The 23,136-nt window shown below is 43.8% G+C and overlaps 1 protein-coding gene across 1 annotated transcript in view; it reads right to left on the bottom strand.

The window, feature by feature from the left end:
- Nucleotides 1-16,873, bottom strand: part of MALT1 (MALT1 paracaspase) — a 68,452-nt gene extending 51,579 nt beyond the window's left edge. Inside the window, exons 1-3 of the mRNA XM_029910908.1 lie at nucleotides 16,713-16,873; nucleotides 12,596-12,762; nucleotides 228-349 (exon numbers count right to left, since the gene is read on the bottom strand). Of these exons, the coding sequence (XP_029766768.1) occupies nucleotides 228-349; nucleotides 12,596-12,762; nucleotides 16,713-16,873 (450 nt within the window). The remainder of the gene's footprint in view (nucleotides 1-227; nucleotides 350-12,595; nucleotides 12,763-16,712) is intronic.
- Nucleotides 16,874-23,136: the final 6,263 nt, after the last annotated feature.

The raw sequence follows: 23,136 nt of genomic DNA, 5'->3' as shown, positions 1-23,136 counted from the left end.
CCGCTGCAGTCCCGGGGCCAGAGGAGCTCCGCTCTGTGACCCCGCTGATTATTGCAGGGTTGCCAATCTGGAAACTTTCACCATAAATGTTCTTAAAAATATCTTTGAGCCAGTTGGAGGAGGAGGGAAGATGGACTCCAGTTTTTTGTAAGGATTTATATTCTGCAGACTGACTTTTATGCAATACCTCCATCGAGTCCTTGAGATTTCCTATATTTGGTTATTACCTCTTTTTCCTCTTTGAACCACTGATAATGCAGAAATGGATGTCCAGTTGCCCAACAACATAGCTTGACTGTTTGTCCAGATAATACTGACTTAGGGTCTGGCTGTACAACAATCTTTATACCTTTAAAAAAAAAAAAAAAAAAAAAGGAGAAGTTAAGACATTGCAACAACAATGAATTTGCTTCCACTTGTCTTTTGTAAGTTAAATATTGTTGTACGATTAGAACTGCGCTGCTGTATTTTTGCAGTCTACCTACTGCAAGTACTTTACAATTGTCAATTGTTTATTTTAAATACAGTGATGAAGTTTAGTTGTAAGTGGTACATGGATGATTAAATAAGGTTTTTTTAAATATTAAAAATTGTTACCTTATTTAACATTTTTACTGCCACAATTTTAACAAACTTGAGGTTGAGAGTCTGTTGCCAGAGAAAAGATTTAACTTTTTGTACATTAGGCAAGTTCTTTTAAAATATGTATTAAATATAAAGGAATTCACAAATTACACTTACACCCACTATGGGGCCCCAATACACTGCCATAGTGGAACGTAGGGGAATCAGTATGAATGAGAACCAGGCCCTTTAAATGTTTTGTTATGTTCTTGATATGTTACTGTGATACCTCATCATCATCATCTATGGTTGAATTTATCAAACAAAAATTATTTTAGTCAAAAAGGGACATTTCTAAACTGAATTTTCATGAAGACCTTTTTTTCCCAAAAATGGTTTTTGCATTTTTGACAAAAATTTTAAGTGTACATATCTGCATTCACCTGTTGGCTTTTCGGTGAACGTGTGTGTGTGTTGAGGGCCTTTTTCCCCTATTTTGATTGATCAGTCTAGTCACATGCTGGGAATTTTTTCAAGATGAGGAAAGTAGACATGAAGGAAGGTCCAGTGCTTAGGGCATTAGCCTAAGATTTGGGAGACCAGCGTTCAGTTTCCTGCTGTACCACAGACTTACTGTGATCTTGGGCAAGTCACTCAGGGCTTGTCTGCATGGGGAAATTGACCAGAATAGTTAGTAAGGAATAAGCTATTCTGCAATAGCTTCCCATCTGGATACTCTTACTCCAACATAAGTGTCCACTGGGGAGTTATTGTGGAAAAGCTATAACACTTTAAATTCACACTAACTTACCCTAAAATAGCTTCCCCATGTAGACAAGCCCTCAGTCTCTGTCCCTCAGTTTCCCATCTGTAAAAATGGGGATAATAGCACTTTCCTACCATAAAGGAGTATTGTGAATCACAGAATCATAGAAATGTAAGGCTGGAAGGGACCTCGATAAATCACCAAGTCCAGCCCCAGCACTGAGGCAGGACCAAGTAAACCTAGATCATCCTTGACAAGTGTTTGTCTAAACTGTTTTTAAGAAACCTCCAATGATGGGTATTGTACAACCTCCCTTGGAAACCTATTCCAGAGCTTAATTAACCTTATAATTAGGAAGTTTTTCTTAATATCTAATCTAAATCTCCCTTCTGCTGATTACTTCTTGATCTATCTTCAGTGGATCTGAAAAACAATTGATCTCTCTGTTCTTTACAACAGCCCTTAACATATTTGAAAACCTATCAGGTTCCCACTCAGTCTTTTCTAAAGACTAAATATATCCATTATTTTAATCTTTCCTCATAGGTTAGGTTTTTCTAAACCTTTTATCATTTCTGTTGCTCTCTGGACTCTCTCCAATTTGTCCACATCTTTCCTAAAGTGTGGCACCCAGAACTGGTCACAGGACTCCAGCTGAGGCCTCACCAGTGCTGAGTAGAGCAGGACTATTACTTGCATGTTTTACTTACACCACTTTTGTTAATACACCCCAGAATGATGTTAGCCTTTTCACAACTGCATCATATTGTGATCCACTATAACCCCAGATCCTTTTCAGCAGTACTACCACCTAGCAGTTATTCCCCATTTTGTAGCAGTGCACTTGATTTGTCCTTCCTAAGTGAAATACTTTGCACGTGTTGATTTCAGACCAATTCTCCAATTTGTCAAGGTCACATTGAATTCTAATCCTCTTCTCCAAAGTGCTTGTGACCTCTCTCAACTTGGTGTCATCTGCAAATTTAATAAGCACACTCTCACTCTTCACTCCATTATCCAAGCCATTAATGAAAATGCTGAATAGTACTGGACCAAGGATGGACCCCTGCAGGATCCTAGTTTGACAGGAAACAGTTAATAACTACTCTTTAAGCATGGTCTTTCAACCAGTGGCACATTCTTCTATGAGGAGATAACTGGCTCTGTGGATGAGGGGAAAGCAGTGGATGTGTTATTCCTTGACTTTAGCAAAGCTTTCGATACGGTCTCCCACAGTATTCTTGCCAGCAAGTTAAAGAAGTATGGGCTGGATGAATGGACTATAAGGTGGATAGAAAGCTGGCTAGATCATCGGGCTCAACGGGTAGTGATCAATGGTGTCATGTCTAGTTGGCAGCCGGTATCAAGCAGAGTGCCACAAAGGTCGATTTTGTTCAATATCTTCCTTAATGATCTGGAGGATGGTGTGGATTGCACTCTCAGCAAGTTTGCAGATGACACTAAACTGGGAGGAGTGGTAGATACACTAGAGGGTAGGGATAAGATACAGAGGGACATAGACAAATTAGAGGATTGGGCCAAAAGAAACCTGATGAGGTTCAACAAGGACAAGTGAAGAGTCCTGCACTTAGGATGGAAGAATCCCATGCACTGCTACAGACTAGGGACCGAATGGCTAGGCAGCAGTTCTGCAGAAAAGGACCTAGGGGTTACAGTGGAAGAGAAGCTGGATATGAGTCGACAGTGTGCCCTTGTTGCCAAGAAGGCTAACGGCATTTGGGGCTGTAAAAGTAGGGGCATTGCCAGCAGATCTAGGGACGTGATCGTTCCCCTCTATTCGACACTGGTGAGGCCTCATCTGGAGTACTGTGTCCAGTTTGGGGCCCCACACTACAAGAAGGATGTGGAAAAATTGGAAAGAGTCCAGCGGAGGGCAACAAAAATGATTAGCGGGCTGGAACACATGACTTTTGAGGAGAGGCTGAGGGAACTCGGATTGTTTAGTCTGCAGAAGAAAAGAATAAGGGAGGATTTGATAGCTGCTTTCAACTACCTGAAAGGGGGTTCCAAAGAGGATGGATCTAGACTGTTCTCAGTGGTACTAGATGACAGAACAAGGAGTAATGGTCTCAAGTTGCAGTGGGGGAGGTTTAGGTTGGATATTAGGAAAAACTTTTTCACTAGGAGGGTGGTGAAGCACTGGAATGGGTTACCCAGGGAGGTGGTGGAATCTTCTTCCTTAGAGGTTTTTAAGGTCAGGCTTGACAAAGCCCTGGCTGGGATGATTTAGTTGGAGATTGGTTCTGCTTTGAGCAGGGGGTTGGACTAGATGACCTCGTGAGGTCCCTTCCAACCCTGATATTCTATGATTCTATGATCCACTTCATAGTAATTTCATCTAGACCACATTTTCCTAGTTTCCTTATGAGGCTGTTACGTGGGACTGTATCAAAAGCCTTACTAAAATCAAGATATAATCACATCTATTGCTTCCCCCCATCCAGTAAACCAGTAACCCTGTCAAAAAAGGAACTGAGATTTGTTTGGTATGATTTGTTTTTTACAAATCTATGCTGGCTATTCCTTACAACTCTACTATCCTCTAGGTGATTACAAGGTAGACACATTAAAGGTTTGTGAGACACTCAGATACAGCCATGATGGGAACTTTATAATTACTTAAGTAAATCATTTAATTTTCAAATGTAAATTTTGAAAAAGATTTTTTTTTTTTTTTTTAAAAAGTCAATACTTCTACAGAAAAACTGGAACAAACTCAAGTATTAAAAAATAAAAAAAAAAGTTCTGAATTTTCAAAAATTTCCAGAAATTTCTTTTAAATCAGCTCCAGTTGTCACTAACATTTTAATATGTAAGAAAACCAAATTCTGTGGAGATATTACAGTAACACTAGCAAGTTCTGAGAAAACTGATTCAGAATTTTTAGCATAATACAATTACCTCTTACTATAAGAATATTTTTAAGATATATAATTTTTGCACTACTTTGTAAGAGATTACAAATGGGTTTTACTGCTTCATGAAGTTCCTCTGAAAGATGAAATACAGAAGTCAACGTGTGGTTTTACCTTGAAAAGTGGCTAAAACTGCTGTGTCATGATTTCTGTTTGTCATCTTTCACCGATTTCTACATAGGGTCAAATAATCTTTTTACTTGTAAACTAAGTGTCAGTTCTGAATAAACTCAACCTCAACATTGAACAAATTCAGACTGACTTGCCTACGTTGTCATGGGAAGAGAACTTGAGGCAGCAAATACCTCTGCCTGAGTTTCAACCAGTATGACTCACTGAGGTTACAGAAGGCTGGGCAGTATTATTGCACACAGTCTGCCAGTGGAGCCCTTGTCCTTCCTGAATAGGGAGCCAGTAAACCAAGGGGAGATTGGGAAGGAAGTTTCTTCTTTGGATTTGGTTTGTTGATTTTACCACAGAACTCCAGGAGACAGAATAGGCAAATGAATGACACAGGGAAGGAAGATATTGTTTGGATTTTTGTTATCCCAAAAGGGGAAGGTTTATTTTTTTTTAGTTTAGCTGGGAGAAAACTGAGACAGCAGGCAGGTAAGCCATTGCTGGAGGCACATGTAGCAATATTCTATACATGTGAAGATGATGGATAAATCTGTCTATTTTCTTGGGCATCACCACCAGTAAGAAGATTCTTCCAGCAAAATTGTACCCTCAGTTATACCTGTGCAACTCCCTTGTCTTCATTGCACAGGTGCATCACTTTCAAAGAGACTACCCTATAGCATGAATAGTTAACAGGTTATTCAGTTGATGTGTAGGTTCAGGAAAAATTTGCTTAGGGTGAAACTAAGCTTAGAAAGAAAAGTCTATAGCAACACCCATGATAATTAACAAAGACAGCTACTCAATTGTGACATTAAAATGATCCAACCACCAACTTTAAGAAAAGAAACGTACACAACATTCAAGTAAATTTGTGCAATCAATCTTGCTTGGATCATCAGATCAAACTGAGGGAATTACCTGTACATTTTGACCTAAAGTTCAGGGCCAATCCAAGTTTCTAGGAGTAAAAACCTGGATAATTATCAGGAGTTACAGAACCCAAACCCAGGAAAATTCTACTATTTATAAAAGCTGTTTGTTAGAATCAGTCTTAACATTTGCTTTGTCTTTATCAAAACCTTGGGGTCTGAATTATCAGGGTCACTCTAAGCCAGCAGATCTAGCCAAATAACCCTTAGTTAAACAAGATAGATGAGGTTACACCTTTTTGATGGATTGTACTGTCCTCATTCTAGAATGAATTACATATTGTCATAGGCTGGCCTATCAGCAGAGCTGAGAGTGGGTCCTGGAAAGTCAGACCAATTTGGGTGTCCTGTTGAGTCACCAACATAGGGATACATTCACTCTGGCTTCGTCTGACTCAGGTCCAACGCCACCACTGATAGGAAGTGATTTACAGCCATGAGATGCAATAGGGATCAGGTTGCTAAAGCTGTAACTGCTCTTCCCAGACTCCGAGAGCTTGTCTTCACTGCATACTTAACTAGAGCGTTGCCCCATTTTGACTTGTGTACATACCCAACATCCCTGCTTTAAGGCCTGGTCTACACTACAAAGGCCTGGTCCACACTAACCCCCCACTTCGAACTAAGATACGCAACTTCAGCTACGTTAATAACGTAGCTGAAGTCGACTCCCCCGTCGACTCCACGTACTCCTCTCGCGGAGCAGGAGTACTGGCGTCGACGGCGAGCACTTCTGGGATCGATCCCAGAAGATGGATTGCTTACCGCCGGATCCGGAGGTAAGTATAGACGTACCCAAAGTTTTGCCAGCACAGATGTGGGCTAGGAACATTGGGGGGTGAGGGGCGGTGTGAGAGAAGGGGCAGGCGCATAGCAGGGGACAACAACCCACACACTTCAGCCAGCTACATCAGCAAAACCCCAATGTAGATTCAACTATAGCTGTGTTGTCAGAAGCACTGTTCTGTCAGCAATGTCATTAGGGGCAAAGATGTAGCTATGTCAGCAGATGAAGTTCTTCCAGCTTATGCCACATCTCTACTAGCAGGGTCTGCCGGAACTGCTATGCTGGCACAGCCATACCAGCAAGGGATCTGTAGTGTGGACCAGTGGTTCTCAACCTTTCCAGACTACTGTACCCCTTTCAGGAGTCTGATTTATCGTGTACCCCAAGTTTCACCTCAGTTAAAAAACTACTTGCTTACAAAAATCAGACATATAAAGTGTGTCAGCATACTATTGCTGAAAAATTGGTTACTTTCTCATTTTGTCTGTATGAAATTTTAGTTTGTACTGACTTTGCTAGTACTTTTTATGTAGCCTTTTGTAAAACTAGGCAACTATCTAAATGAGTTGATGTACCCCCTGGAAGACCTCTGTGTACTCCTGGTTGAGAACCACTGGTGTAGACAATGGCCTGAATGTGGTGGTGCATTTAACTTGAGTTGGCTCGCCCAAGAGGAGACACAGGCAAAAGCTCAAGTGAGCACAACGCCTCAGCTGCTCTCATGACCACTCTGAAGAGTGGATACAGGCTAGCAGCACTTGAGTGCCATTAGTCCTCCAGTGACTTCCCATGAGTCCCCCCCACCCCTCTCCCCCGGCCCAGAAAGGACAGACATGTTCTCGCACATTATACTGCAGACCAATTCACAGTGCAGCTCAGATTACTACAGCGCTAAGATCCATTGGATATGTCCCCAGAAATCTTAGTGCCACCCACAAGTATGTGCAGTGCTAGTGTGGACACAGCAACTCAAGTGTTATTTTGCAGAGCAGCCACTCTCACTCAAACTAGGTTAACTCAAGAGCTGTAACTCTAACGTAGGTAACTTGAGTTATCTCTTTAGTGAAGACATACCCTGACTGAGACCAACACAGGGCTGGCTGAGAACAGTATATCAGTATCACCTAGATGACATTGCTGCGAATGTCTAATGATGACTTTATTAAAATAAATTGTATTAAGGTTTTATGTGATAAAGGAAGCTGATGAACAGAAACAGTTGTCGCCCAATCCAAAGAGTCCCCGTTAGTCATTTATCAAGTTGTCCAGATGTGACATCTTTTGGGACAGGATAAGACAACTTTTCTTTATTGCTTATTAGTCTCAATACTAGGAATAGACTCTTGATCTTATCCACTACAAAAAAGGATCTCAGTCATCATCAAGGGAAATCCCAAAGGGACATGGCATTCTTGCAAACTGAGCACCACCCAAATTGATCTCTGGCAAAGCATTTAAAGTGGTGTGGTTGTATATTCAGTTCACGTCCATCACTGGCTATCCTGTCACACCAACTAAGCTTTTGACATCTACGATCACCACCTGTGTAGCAGCATTCCTTGACACACTCTTTGGAATTTGTTGATCTTCCATTCTAATATGTCCCTAACAAAAAAGCCACTGAAACCAAACCAATGCTGATAGACGTGGTTGCTAGCTTTGGCTTGGAACATCCTCATTTCTAATCTTGTCCTGCCACTCATTATAAAGCAGTGGACAAAGACATGAATCAAAAACATTAATCTGATGTTCTTCCAGCTTTCCTCATCACCCATATTTCATTGCCATAAAACAGAGTTGGTGTAACTGTGGTTCTACAGACCCACAGCTTTGCAGCAATCTTGACATCACAATGTCTCAATAGAGGTCACTGAAGGGCCGAAACACAGCAGCAACTGCTGCTGCTATACAAGCATCTATATCTTTCAAGCATCCTCCAGCACTATCTATGACACTGTGCCCAAATATCTGACAGCTGCCACCTGCTTGATGTTCTGTCCAGAAAGGTTAATATTGAGCTGGTTGTAATATGGAAGAGGCTGCCTGATAATGGCCAGGGACTTAGTTTTATCTGGATTAATAACCAAACCAATGCATGATGCTTCTTGCCTGACCAGACTGGCCATAAACTGCAGCAATTTACCAAACTGAGCCAAAAAGACAAGGTCATTCAAGATCTCAAAGCAAACTGGCATTCAGCTCACTTCCAACTGCCCCCTCAAAACTTATCCATCAATCCATCAACACTAATATTGAACAATGATGACAAAACAAAGCCTTGCCACACTCCTATGGGGATAGGAAACCCAACTGACTCAAATGCAGCTTTCTGTTCCATTATAAAGCTCGTCTATCAATGAAGTTATCTTCCCAGGAACGCTTTTAGAATATCTATGCAGCAATAAAAAACCTGTGGCACTAAGGCTCAGAGGCCAGACTGTGGGGCTAAAATATACAACGCAGATGTCTAGGGTCAAGCTGGAATCCAGGCTCTGAGACCTACCCCCTTCATGGGGTTTCAGAGTCCAGGCTCTAACTCAACCCTAAACATCTACAACTCTGCAATTTTTAGCCCCGCAGACTGAGCCAGCTGACCTAGGCCAGCCATGGCTATGCTGTGGGTCTTTTATTGCACTGTAAATGTACCTCAAGTCTAATCAGATCCCAAACAGATCTCCTGGACATTACAAACAGACCCAGCTTCTTTGCGTCCTGCTCAAAGGAGGCACAATATCAAAGGAAGTTCCTAGACCATAGGAAGGTCTAACTCCAACAAGCATATAGCTTACTAAATTGCCTGATTGTATCTTAAGTGCATATCCCTAACAAGATAGAGCACATTAAGATGTAAATTCTTGTCTGCACATGACTGCACATTTTAGGGCATACAGTAAGTAATCTAGAGAAAGGAATGTCTGGACCATCTTAATTTCTTTAACATTCTCCTCCTCAGGCATACTCATTCCTTACACACACACAATGAATTGTTTCCCTGGCTACTGTTATTGCGGAGCATGACCAGATCATTGTTTATGTTCCCACAATCATAACCTAGGGGATGAGATTTCTCCTTCCTTCCTTGTGCACCCAAAACAAAAGCAAAAACCCCCATGTTTTCACCTGTTCATTACTTTACACTTTCTTTTACTCAGACCAGGTCTACACTAGAAAGAGTTTGCTGCTATAGCTATACTGGCAAACCCTCCTAGTGTAGATGCAGCTTATGCCATCAAAAATGTGATTTTGTCAATATAACTTTTACAGATTCAGTAAGGTATACTGGCAAAAGCACTTTATGTTGGTATAATTACACTTAGAATCATAGGGATAGAAGGGACTGCAAGAGTCATCTAGTCTAACCCCTTGCCAAAATGCAGGATTTATTGTGTCTACACCATCCAAGACATCCTTTTGAAAACCTCCAGTGAAGCAGCTTCCACAACCTCCTGAGGCAGTCTGTTCCATTGTCTTACTGTTCTTACACTTAGGAAGTTTTTCCTGAGATTTTATCTAAATCTGCTATGCTGTAGTTTGAACCCATTGCCTCTTGTCCTGCCCTCTGTGGCAAAAGAGAACAACTTTTCTCCATCTTTTTTATGGCAGCCTTTCAAGTATCTGAAGACTACTATCATATCCCCCTTAATCTCCTCTTTTCCAAACTAGCCTTCAGCCTTTGCTCATATGCCTTGCATTTCATCCCTTTAATCATCTTTATCGCTGGCCTCTGGATCCTTTCCAGTTTCTCTACATCCTTTCTATACACTGGTGACCAACATTGGACACCGTACTCCAGCTGAGGCCTAACCAGTGCCGAGTAGAGTGGTACAGTACTATCACCTGCCATGACTTGCATGCTATGCATCTATTAATGCAACCTAAAATTGCATTTGCTTGTTTTGCAACAGTATTACATTGCTGACTCATGTTGAGATTGTGATCCACCACAACTCCCAGATCCTTCTCAACAGTGCTGCTGCCAAGCCAGTTTTCCCCCATTCTGTATTTGTGTATTTGTTTTTTTGTCCCTAAGCGTAGCACTTTACATTTGTCTTTGTTGAATTTCATTTTGTTGTCTATAGGCCAGTTCTCCAATTTATCAAGATCCCTCTGAATTTTAGCTCTATCGTCTAAAGTATTGGCAAATCACCCCCCAGTTTTGTGTCATCTGCAAACTTGATCAGCATGCTCTCTATACCTACATCCAGATAACCAATAAAGGTGTTAAACAACACCAGGCCCAAAATAGATCCCTGTGGAACCCCACTTGAGACCTCTCTCCAATCTGACGTTATTCCATTAATAGTTACTCTTTGTTTGTGGTTGTTTAACCAATTATGTATCCACTTAATGGTACTTCTGTCAAGCCCACATTTCTCCACTTACACTAGGGATTTTCCCAGTATAGAAATGTTGCCCCATCTCCCCAAATCACTTCCGTACCAGACATTGCTATACTTGCAAAAGTCTTGAGTGTAGACCTGGCCTTAGTAGGTTTACGCAGATTCACGTTCATTTAGACTGTCACAAAAGTTCATTATACCTTTGAATTCTTCACATTATCCTCCTTTTACACAAAGCAACACATTGCAGTTCTAATACTGATCTTGGCAAAAGCAATAATTCAATTGTAAAAACGTAGGCACAGTGAGTCTAAAACACTGTTATTCCCACATAGCCGATTTAAGAAACAGAACAGGATAACTAGATTAATTTCTCTTAAAACAACAATTCCTGTATGAATTCTACACAGATTTAAGGTTTCAAACTATAAAAGCTAATGTTAGGGGGCCAATTTATATAACAAAACAGAATTTGGCCATGTGTTTTTGGAATACATTATAGGTAGTAATGAAAAACACATTTATTCTCATAAATGAGGGACAAGGAGTACAAAACTCACCTATGATTCTGACTATTGCTCTTGTCCATACATTAACTTTTTCTGTTTGTGAAATATCTCATTAGTTACTATCTAGAATTCATAACGAGATATCATCAAAACACAGTAAAAGACTAGATTCAGCAAGATGACTGCTCAATTGTGGTCTCCCTCATAGATCTGCTATTTTAACACACAAGAATTCTGTTGAAATTTATCATTTGCATAGCATCTAGGAACCCAAATTAAGGATCAGCACCCCATTTTCATAGAATATCAGGGTTGGAAGGGACCTCAGGAGGTCATCTAGTCCAACCCCCCCTGCTCAAAGCAGAACCAATCCCCCCAGACAGATTTTTGCCCCAGATCCCTAAATGGCCCCCTCAAGGATTGAACTCACAACCCTGGGTTTAGCAGGCCAATGCTCAAACCACTGAGCTATCCCTCCCCCTTTTTTTTGTTAGCCTTGTTTTGTGTAATAAAGGACAGCTGCAAACAACGAGGGCTCCAACCTCAGTAATAAGTTTACTCGGGTTATGTCTACACTTCAGCTGCACAGTTACAGCATGGCAGCCATGCTGCTGTAGTGCCATAGTTTAAATGCTTCCTACATCAACGGAAGGGGTTTTTCTATCAATGCAGTTAATCCACGTCTCCGAAAGGCAATAGCTAGGTCAACAGAAGTCTTAGGCCATACCTATACTATGGGCACAGGCCTGCTGACAGCAATTCCGGGCCCCAGGGCCAGGGCCATCCTGAGGGGAAAGAGGGTGGAGGGCCTGGGGCGGAAGTGACGAATCCATCACTTCTGGGACTGCCTGTCACTTACAGGACAGACTGCACTGGCCAATTGCGCCAGCCCCCGGGGCCTCCCAAGCACAGGGCCCGAAGCGGTCGGGCATGCCTAGGAGCCCTGCGGCTTGCTCAGGCAATTTAAAAGGGCCTGGGGGCTCCCGGCTGCCGCTACTGCGACAGCAGCGGTGGCCGGGGGCCCCTGGGCAATTGCCCCCCCCGTCGGCAGACGTGTATGGGCACTATGCCTCTATAGCATAGATGCTTCCTACATCGACAGAAGGGTTTTTCCATTTATATAGGTAATCCACCTTCCCATGCAGCAGTTTGGTTGAGTGAAGAATTTTTCCATTGACCTAGCCAGGTCTACAATGGGGGGCTTAAGTTGGCTTAACTAAGGCATTCAGGAGTGTGAATTTTTCACACCCCTGAGCAACCCAGTTAGGTTGATCCAAATTTTAAGTGTAGACCAGTGACAGTTCTCTGTTGATACACGAGACTGAAAAGAATCCACTCTTCCAGACTTCTGTGTGGTCCTGGCTGCAGGGCTTACAGTAGTAAAAAAAAAAAAAAAAAAAAAAAACCTTACTTTTTAAATAACTAAGTAAGCAAACAATCTACCTTCCCTCCCAAATATACCTATTGTCTTCACAACAGACTCTTCTGTTCTGCCCATCTGTTCCTAACACTTTATTCTGGATTCTTAAATAGTATTGCTAGCTTTTACCTATAAATGCTTCTACACACTATAGGACCTTTCACCCCAGTGAGTATCCAGGATAATGCATATATATGGTGAATTTAAGAATGAAAATTAACCTGGAGGACTGAGATACTGAAGAGCCTCTGTGTGTTCCAGGGCCTGTAAGAATTCCATCAGTTCCAGCACAGTGCAACCCCTTTCACCCAGTAGTCTCAGGAGACTCCAACTGGGGCTTCCTTCTGGCTCCAGTACTTTGAGAGAACATTGTTCCAACTCCAGAGAACTGCAAAAATTAAAATAAAACAAATATATTAAGTGCATTTGTATGCATGCCAAGTGATCAATTAAAAATGGAGAAAGAGAAACCTGATCTCTGTACTACACTCCTACCTAATTTTGCCCCCGATGAGATGGCCTTGTAAGGAAATATTGATAAAACTGAATATATGAAAGTAAATATTAATTTTTTCAGAGGAAATTACTGATAGGAATCTGGTGTTCATTACTACAAATACAAGATCTTCCTAATGTACACTTCTGACTCCCATTAAGCGGTGGATTTACATATATAATCTAGCAGAGATTATTCCACTAATGTGAGGTATGTTCCCAGTTCTATATTATATTGTTTCCTGGAAGTATTTAAAGTATCTTACACATATGCAGCATCTCAGGTCAAAAGGATTTCAAAACACATGACAACTGTATACAAATCATACACCACCACTTTAATTAAGCTGCTTGAAATGAAGGTGAACTGCATGCCACACAAAGGATATTTGCGTGAATGGCAATTCTACCCAATACACTGGGTAGACTCCTACACTTGTAGGCAGGACTTCTCTTTTCACAATCTCTTCTGAAAAACCAAATACCTTTGCAAAAACCTTTCCGTTTACAGTATGCCTCCTTCAGAAGCAATAAACAATGAGTCACCAATAGCAGGATTTAAACTGTGGTTCCAGGAAGACACTATTTCAGATATGATGCTTTCATCACTGATGTACTGCTATAGTTTAATAAAGATTAAATATTAGACACTTGCCTAGTGGGTCTTGCCCACATGCTCAGGATCTAACTGATCACCATATTTGGGTCAGAAGGAATTTTCCCCCAGGTCAGATTGGCGGAGACCATGGGGGGGTCTGAGGGTTTGCCTTCCTCTGCAGCATGGGGCATGGGTCACTTGGAGGTTTAAACTAGTGCAAATGGTGAATGCTCTGTAACTTTAAGTTTTTAAACCATGATTTGAGGACTTCAGTCACTCAACCAGAGGTTAGGGGTCTATTTCAGGAGTGGGTAAGGTTCTGTGGCCTGCAATGTGCAGAAGGTCAGACTAGATGATCACGAAGGTCCCTTCTGCCCTTAAACTCGATGAATCTACACTTCATTGCCAATCTGTAATTCCAGATGTAGAGATCCATGCATTAAAACTTCAGTCTTAAGCTTTCAGAGCCACTTCTAATCACAGAAGTGAGTATTATAACCTTTTCTGGATAGTCTCAAAATGTGAAGAATTAGGAGAGGATCAAAGTTTTGGAAATACATGAAGTCATATGTCACCACAAGTAAGGTCTGTTTAGAACCCTTTTATTTAATTACCGTGTACTTGCTACAGAATAATTGATAAGGTTGTGATGGGAAAAGGTTTTTATACTCTTGGGGAAAAAAAGACACTAATGTAATGTAAGATTCAATAAACTTCAGTAGCAGAGGAGCGTGAAGACATCCTGGCAGGAAGAATACAAAGCAGACCAATTTGTACCCATATATTTTTTCCCTTGCAACAGTTTTCATGTTTGTCTTCCTGTTGTCTCTGTAAGAACAGTAGATATACCACTTCAGACTGTAGTGTTACTTATTCTGCAAAGCAGTTACATCATTAAACTTCTTTGTCAAACTGCCAAGAGAATAATTCATCTACCTTTCAGAATAAGAACAGTGGGCATTTTAGCCACAAGCATGAAACCAATAAGACAGTGCATCCCATCACAACAGATCATCACCACATGTTGCATACAGCAAATCTGTTGCTCACGTGGTCCGCTTGCCCCAAGTGGCTTATGTCTCTGTGTCAAGCCTTGCATGGATCCTTAAATTTGTTCCCTGTAGCAGCTGCCCACCCCTGCACTCAGCTAGGAACCTACTGAGAATCTGCACCTGTCACTGCTAAAGCACCCCAAGTGTGCATGCCAAGCACTCCTTGCCTGAGCATTCACCAGAGCATATTGTGGCTTCCTCACTACATGCTCCAAAGTCTCTTCCTTGAGGTGACATTGCCCCAGCAACAGCTCTCCCACTGCTTGTGCCAGGGCCCCCAGCCATACCCTCACCTGACCCTCCTGTGGCTTTCCCACTGCCTGTGCTAGGGAACCCAGCCACACCTTCACCTAACACCCCAGGGCTTTCCCACTGCCTGTGCCAGGACCCCCAGCCACCTGTCATAAACATACAGTTAAGGGTAGCATAAAATCCCTCTTTACCCTGTAAAGGGTTAATTCCTTTTTTACCTGTAAAGGGTTAAGAAGCTCAGATAACCTGGTTGACTCCTGACCAAAAGGACCAATAAGGGGAGAAGATACTTTCAAATCTGTGGGGGAAGGTTTTGGTCTGTCTCTCTCAGAGCCAGCCAGGAAAAAATACATCTCCCTAAACTATATATGAACTAAGCATCTAGTCTTGCAGAAATAGTAAGTAATAGCAGAAAAGAAATGCGTTAGATTATCTTTTGTTTTAGCTTGTGAATTTTCCCTGTGCTAAGAGGTAGATTTATCCCTGTTTTTGTAAATTTAAGGTTTTGCCTAGAGGGGAAATCCCCTGTGTTCTTGAGTCTTTTGTTATTCTGTAAAGTACTTACCATCCTGATTTTACAGAGGTGATTCTTTTACCTTTTCTTTAATTAAAATTCTTCTTTTAAGAACCTGATTGATTTTTCATTGTTCTTAAGATCCAAGGGTTTGGGTCTGTGTTCACCTGTACCAATTGGTGAGGATATTATTCTCAAGCCTCCCCAGGAAAGGGGGTGTAGGGGCTTGGAGCCCTACCTTCCCCAAATATCCCCCCAAGTGGCCCTCCCTGACTGTTTGTTTAAATCACTTGGTGGTGGTGGCAGCGATGCTAAGACAAGGAAGCAAATTTGTGCCTTGGAGAAGTTTTAACCTAATTTGGTAAAAATAAGCTTAGGGGGTCTTTCATGAGGGTCCCCACATCTGTACCCCAGAGTTCAGAGTGGGGAAGGAACCCTGACACACACTCTCACCTGACCCCCGTGGGCGCTCCCCTCCCTGTGCAGAGTCCTGCACTTAGGACAGAAGAATCCCATTCACTGTTACAGACTAGGGACCGAATGGCTAGGAAGCAGTTCTGCAGAAAAGGACCTAGGAGTTACAGTGGACGAGAAGCTGGATACGAGTCAACAGTGTGCCCTTGTTGCCAAGAAGGCTAATGGCATTTTGGGCTATATAAGTAGGGGCATTGCCAGCAGATCAAGGGACGTGATCGTTCCCCTCTATTCGACACTGGTGAGGCCTCATCTGGAGTACTGTGTCCAATTTGGGGCCCCACACTACAGGGAGGATGTGGAAAAATTGGAAAGAGTCCAGCAGAGGGCAACAAAAATGATTAGGGGGCTGGAGCACATGACTTATGAGGAGAGGCTGAGGGAACTGGGATTGTTGAGTCTGCAGAAGAGAAGAATGAGGGGGGATTTGATAGCTGCTTTCAACTACCTAAAAGGAGGTTCCAAAGAGTATGGATCTAAACTGTTCTCAGTGGTACCAGATGACAGAACAAGGAGTAATGGTCTCAAGTGGCAATGGGGGAGGTCTAGGTTGGATATTAGGAAAAACTTTTTCACTAGGAGGGTGGTGAAGCACTGGAATGGGATTACCTCGGGAGGTGGTGGAATCGCCTTCCTTAGAGGTTTTTAAGGTCAGGCACAAAGCCCTGGCTGGGATGATTTTGTTGGGGATTGGTCCTGCTTTGAGCAGGGGGTTGGACTAGATGACCTCCTGAGGTCCCTTCCAACCCTGATGTTCTATGATTCTATGACCCCCCAGCCACAGCCTCACCTGACCCCCTCCCCTCCCTATGCCCGGCTCCCCCCGCTGCTCGTTTCACCTGAGCCTGCCCCATGTGCCTCTCCCCCGCCCGGCGCCAGACCCACTGTCCCGACTCGCCCGGGCTCCCCAGCCCCAGGCACCCCACCGCTCCTGCCCCCGGGGCTGCCCTCACCTCAGCTTGACTCTGCCGTGGCTCCCGGCTCGCTGCGCCAAGTCTCTCCAGCCCCTGCCCGGAGCTGCGCGGTCCAGCACGCCACTGAGCCGCCGGAGCAGCGGCTCCCCGAGCCGGTTAATGGGCAGCGACCCCGGCGGGGCCGCGGGCGAGACCGACATAGTGGGGAGCAGAGACCCCTGCGAGCCGCCCCAGGAGCGCTTTGAAACCTCCCCCGCGCCTCAAGCTCCGGGAACGGAGCGGAGGCGGCGCCTACACCCGGAAGGAGCGAGCCGGGGATTCCCGCCCCAGCAACAACCCGCCGGGCGGGCAGGGAGCGGCTGGGTCTCCTCTGTCCCCGCCCGCAGCGACGCCCCCGTTCCCTGGGCCAGCCCCTCTCCTCACTTAAACCTGCCCGGGCTGAGGCTCCTCTTTCCGTCCCTTCGGCTCTGTGCCCCAGCCTAACCAGACTCCCACAGACCTTGGCGCCCCCATATCGGTGCCAGCCCTTCCCAATGCTGCCCCTATGAGAGTCTGATCCTACCATGGTTCTCCCTGGTGCCTCCCCCGCCACCCCTTCATCTCACCTCAGCTTGACTGTGCTGTTCCCTCCACTCCCTATGTCAGCCCTGCCTCAGCACTTGCCCCCATCTCCCTTTCCCTGCATGACTACCTGGTCTCTGTGCCAGCCCCCCAAGCCCCCTTATGTGAGCCTCACCCGGCTGTGCCTCCCACATATACTGGGCTAGCTCCCCACAGCCTAACCATGCCATGACTGCCCCACTCTTTCAACCTGTCCTGGCCTGTCCCTTACTAAAGCATCACCCTGCTACAGCTCTCCCACAACCACTCACCTCAGTTCAGCCAGACCCTGGAATGGCTCCCCACTCCCTGTACCAGTCCATTTCACCTCAGCCTGAGCCTGCCATGGGGCCTTGCTCACGTCTCCATATTCCAGCCCCTCTCAGTACTACACAGGCCAGCAAGTTGCTAAATTGTTGTAGTAGCTAATTAGTAGTCAGAGACCCTCCCCCCAGATGGAGTATGGATCATTAGACTGGTAGTTGGGAAGGCCTGGCATCCCTCAGGTCAAGCTCCAGGGAGAGCTTTGAAACTCCCATACTCTACCAACAGGGAACAGTACCGACATCTGGGTGAAACATACATAAATATGTATTTGTAAGTTTTTTGATTCTAGAAACATTAGGCTGTAATTTCAATCTGTGAATGAAAACTTCAGCTGTTCTAACAAGTTAAAGGGAAGTAATGAAACCATCAAGGTTTTTGTTATGCTCATTAGGAAACAACAAAAGCCTAGAAGCAAATGTTGGGGGTGGGAGGCAGGCACAGATGCATCTATGTCCCCATTCCTGCTCTGCTTAGGCTTGCTGCAAATAGAAGCAGCTACTGGCCTTGCCCTTTGTCATGATGAAGTTGACGGTATCTAGACATGGGGCAAGGCTTTGGTATGAAAAACAAAACAGAAAAGGGAGAGTCAACCCGGTCTTTAAAACAGGCAAAATTAGCTTTATATTTCAGACAATAAACCATTTACACTACTTGGGCCTCACTTTTATGACAGGTGACTAGCAGTTAAACATGAGTTTAGCCACACTTTAAGTTGAATTCTGGATGCCGGGGAGACCCACTGGCAGAGGCTGCCCAGAGGATGCGTATCAATATATATCAATGTTATATATGCCATCATGTGCCAACAATGCCCCTCTGCTATGTACATTGGCCAAACTGGACAGTCACTACGTAAAAGGATAAATGGACACAAGTCAGATATCAGGAATGGCAATATACAAAAACCTGTAGGAGAACACTTCAATCTCCCTGGCCACACAATAGCAGATGTAAAGGTAGCCATCTTACAGCAAAAAAACTTCAGGACCAGACTCCAAAGAAAAACTGCTGAGCTTCAGTTCATATGCAAATGTGACACCATCAGATCAGGATTAAACAAAGACTTTGAATGGCTAGCCAACTACAAAAACAGTTTCTCCTCCCTTGGTGTTCACACCTCAACTGCTAGCAGAGGACCTCACCCTCCCTAATTGAATTAACCTCATTATCTCCAGACAGATTCTTGCCTGCATATTTATACCTGCCTCTGGAAATTTCCATTACATGCGTCTGACGAAGTGGGTATTCACCCACGAAAGCTTATGCTCCAATACATCTGTTAGTCTTAAAGGTGCCACAGGACTCTCTGTTGCTCGTATCAATACAGATTGCCTGTCATTTGTTTCAATCACTTAAAAATAAATTCTCTGTATTTTACCATCTATTTCAATCAATCGCCAAGTGTTCAAACTTGGGTGCCTCAAGTTAGTCACCTAAATAAGTAGCCTGATTTTCAAAGATCCCTAGCAGCACCTGAAGCTCCCATTGACTTTAATTGGTATTCAGCACCTATGAAAATCAGGCCACCTATGAGGTGCCTAAATGTGTAGTTAGATCGCTAACTGTAGGCACCCAAATTGGATGATTTTAGCCAACGCCGTGTACTCTGATTCTTATTTGTTCACATTTTGTTTTCCTTGAAAACAAACCTGAAAGCAAGATAATTGAATTGTTAAATAGCAATACTTTATTCTTCAATATTACTTTCTATCTCAGGAGCGCAATGTGGTTTATAAGCCACATGGCACATCTTTTTAAACCAATGTGACATGTTAAACTGAGGCAAAGACATGACAAGTGGCTTGACTTGCTGGTGACATGTAATCATCTACCGGTAAAGTCAGGAATAGAACATAGGAGCCTTCCCAGTTATGTGCTGTAACCAAGAGAGACAGTTGAGTATACCCAGCACCTTTACTCCCCTGAAAACCAAGCCACTTTTACTTAGATGCCTAAATATATGTTTACAGAGATTCTCAAAGGCACAAATGGCAACTAAGTGGCTAACTCCCAATTATTGTCAATGGGAGATAGGGCCCTAATTGACATTTGTTCCTTTGAAAACCTCCCCTTAGGATGTCTAACTTCAAACGCCAACACTGGGAATTTTTTGCATAAGGTGTCCTCAGTTAAAATTTTTCTTTTTAATTTCCAAGCTAACCCTATCATCTGGATATCCAAATGCCTCCATCTGTGTGTCTTGTACCGTGCCAAGATCATTGCAGACACTTAACCAATAAATAATTAAAACTGACCCTTTAAAACCCCCTTTGTTAACCTCCAGATTTATGTAAGATTGTGGGAATTTTTCCTGCATGTTGTTTTACTGAATATTGGCATTTCTCTCCTACTTGATGGTGTTTGTGTTCTCTTTAGCAATAGCATGTGCAGCAATGACCACTCTGAGAAAGGGTGAGCATTATAATAGAGCACCTTTCATAAACAGGGGCAGTGTGCCCATTCCTGTGGCTGGCTGTTATAGGATGTATAATGCTAGCACTTTAGGTTTTTGTTCGTTTCAGTGCTTTATCACTTCCAGCTGTGCCCTTTGTCCCCCCCAGTATTCTTCCCCTGCAAAAGAAGCTTAAGCAGAACCTCCAATTTTTAGAGCCCTTTTTCCCTCTTCTAGTAAAGACACCATGAGATGAAATCCTGACCCTATTAAACTTAATGTAGCCTGGATTTCATCCATGATATTAAGGTACAGTCATATGCAAATATCTGCTTAGGAGGAGGAGGACTTCATTATACATTGTGGTTAATTACATTCTGTATGATTAATATTTGCAGTAGGTTACTTTCAAAGTTTTTATTGTGTTACCCCTTCATCTAAAAGTTATTTTTTCTAACTTGTCTATCTTCTGACACCATGCTGTAAAATATAGTTAATGAGGAGTGTTGTCAGATGCTACCGGTGTGGTGCTCTGCTTTCTCCGATGTTGAAATCACTCGGCTGCGTGCGTCTGTTCCCTCTGTGTGCTGCCCCAGCTTTGCGCAAATAGCTGACACAGCAGACCCGAAGAGAACCCCCAATAACCACAGAGTCTAGTAAGATGCAAAGTCACGTCGACTAGGTTTATTGCGACCTTGGACACAATTGCAGTTCCCCGTAGATTACTTAGTCTACCGGGCATACTACGAGAAAGTGCCTTTTGGCAAGGACCCGGCTCAGTGGCGGGACTTTCCACTGCCCCCGGGGCCGGACAAAGACACCATCCCAGGGATACATTCTTATACATAGGTACAAACAAGTTACACATCACTCCTGACGTATTGAGGTGCAACCCCTCTACGCAGCAAGGTACAACCCCTCTACGTAGTAAGGTGCCGCCTCTCACCTTGTACATGTTGGTTCGATCAAAACAACTCTATCCATCATTTTACCCTTTTGCCCCTGTCATTGGGATGGGTCGGCCTGTTCCATGTTATCTGTGGAATGTTCCAGTATTGGAGTGTTCTGATATCTAGTGTTCAGTACTTTTTAGGTATGTATCTTTTTGCAGCATCAGCCCTTTCCTTGCCAGCTTCTGTGAGCAGGGCCTGCCTCTGGCTCACAGCTTAACTTTGCTTTATGTTAGCAAAGTCTTGACCATTTCTTTAGTTCAGGCCTCAGGCCTCATACTGGGCCGCTGATACCAAGGTTTATATCTCAGGGCCTCCTCTTACTACAAGGAGCAGCATATGAAAGTCTTTACTACCTGACAGCTCCTTGGTGGCCTTGAAGTGAATTTGATATGTCTCAGTCCAGTTTCTGTTGAGCAATGATTGACCTGATCACAAAAACAACTGCCTCAGTTGATGCTAATTGACACCCTTGATGGCAGTTGTAAGTTCCAGTGAACATTCCCTTTAGACCATGCTTATGGAACAACCATGAAAAAGATCATCAGAGACTCCAGCCTAGGTTTTACACAAAGCTGAGGCATCCTGAGACAGAACTAGCTACATACTTAGCTACCTAACTTACCTAAGTGCCTGATTTAGGCCTTGTTTACACTACAGATGTTAAAAGCAACAGAGGGTCCTGTGGCACCTTTAAGACTAACAGAAGTATTGGGAGCATAAGCTTTCATGGGTAATGTCATAACTATAAAGGGAAGGGTAACAGCTCTCCTGTGTACAGTACTAAAATCCCTCCTGGCCAGAGACTCCAAAATCCTTTTACCTGTAAAGGGTTAAGAAGCTCGGGTAACCTGGCTGACACCTGACCCAAAGGACCAATAAGGGGACAAGATACTTTCAAATCTTGAGGGAGGGGGAAAGGCTTTTGTGTGTGCTCTTTGTTTTAAGGGGTTGTTCGCTCTTGGGACTGAGAGGGACCAGACCTCAATCCAGGTTCTCCCCATCTTTCTAAACAAGTCTCTCCAATTTCAAACTTGTAAGTTAAAAAGCCAGGCAAGGCGTCTTAGTTTTACTTTGTTTTCTCAACTTGTAAATGTACCTTTTACCAGAGTGTTTATCTTTGTTTGCTGTACTTTGAACCTAAGACAGAGGGGGGTCCTCTGAGCTCTTTAAGTTTAATTACCCTGTAAAGTTATTTTCCATACTGATTTTACAGAGATGATTTTTACCTTTTTCTTTAATTAAAAGCCTTCTTTTTAAGAACCTGATTAATTTCTCCTTGTTTTAAGATCCAAGAAGTTTGGATCTGTATTCACCAGGAGTTGGTGAAAGGAAGGAGGGGGGAAGGGTCAATTTCTCCTTGTTTTAAGATCCAAGGAGTTTGGATCTGTATTCACCAGGGAATTGGTGAGAGGTTCCTAAAAGCTTCCCAGGGTAGGGAATGGTGGCAGCAGACCAGAACTAAGCTGGTAGTTAAGCTTAGAAGTTTTCATGCAGGCCCCTACATTTGTACCCTAAAGTTCAAAGTGGGGATACAGCCTTGACAGGTAAGAACCTCACTTCTTCAGATGCAAGACTAACACAGCTACCCCTCTGATACTACAGATGTTGACACTCAAAAATTGCTATAATAGGGTTACCATTCATCCGGATTCTCCCGGACATGTCCGGCTTTTTAGGTTAAAAATAGCGTCCGGGGGGGAATTTGTAAATATCTGTAAATGTCCGGCATTCTCCTCCCCTGCAGAGCATGGCGCGGGTGATAGGGCGGCCGGCTGGATTGAGCCACTAGCATGGGGCTCTAGCAGCCAGAGCCTCTCCTCCCCTTCCTCCCTCCTCTCCCCTGCAGCTTCAAATCACTGGCCAGGCAGCCGCCGGCAGCCTCCGGAAGCTCTAGAGCTCCTCCCTCCTCCTCCTCCTCCCCCTCCCCTGCTGCCCAGCGTGCCGCTCCCTGGGGAGAGTCGGGGCACGGCTGTTCTAACCTGCTTTTGCAGGGGGGAGAGAACCGCCCCGCAGCAGGGAAAACAGAGAGTTTAGCTCCTGTCTGGAGCCCAGGTGTCCGTTTGCTCACGGGGCACTGGTCGTGCCCTCGCTGGAACAGAGCGGGGGCAGAGGGAGGGTGACTGCGGGGTACTTGATCGATGGGAAGGACGCCTGGCAGCAGTAGCCATGCCCAGCCTGGTGCTGGGCGCTG

The sequence above is a fragment of the Terrapene carolina genome, unplaced genomic scaffold, assembly GCF_002925995.2.
Source record: "Terrapene carolina triunguis isolate 2854851 unplaced genomic scaffold, T_m_triunguis-2.0 Scaffold69, whole genome shotgun sequence".
Lineage (NCBI taxonomy): Eukaryota > Metazoa > Chordata > Testudines > Emydidae > Terrapene > Terrapene triunguis.
The sequence above is the reverse complement of the archived record's forward strand: the minus strand, read 5'-3'. Positions and strand labels throughout refer to the sequence as shown.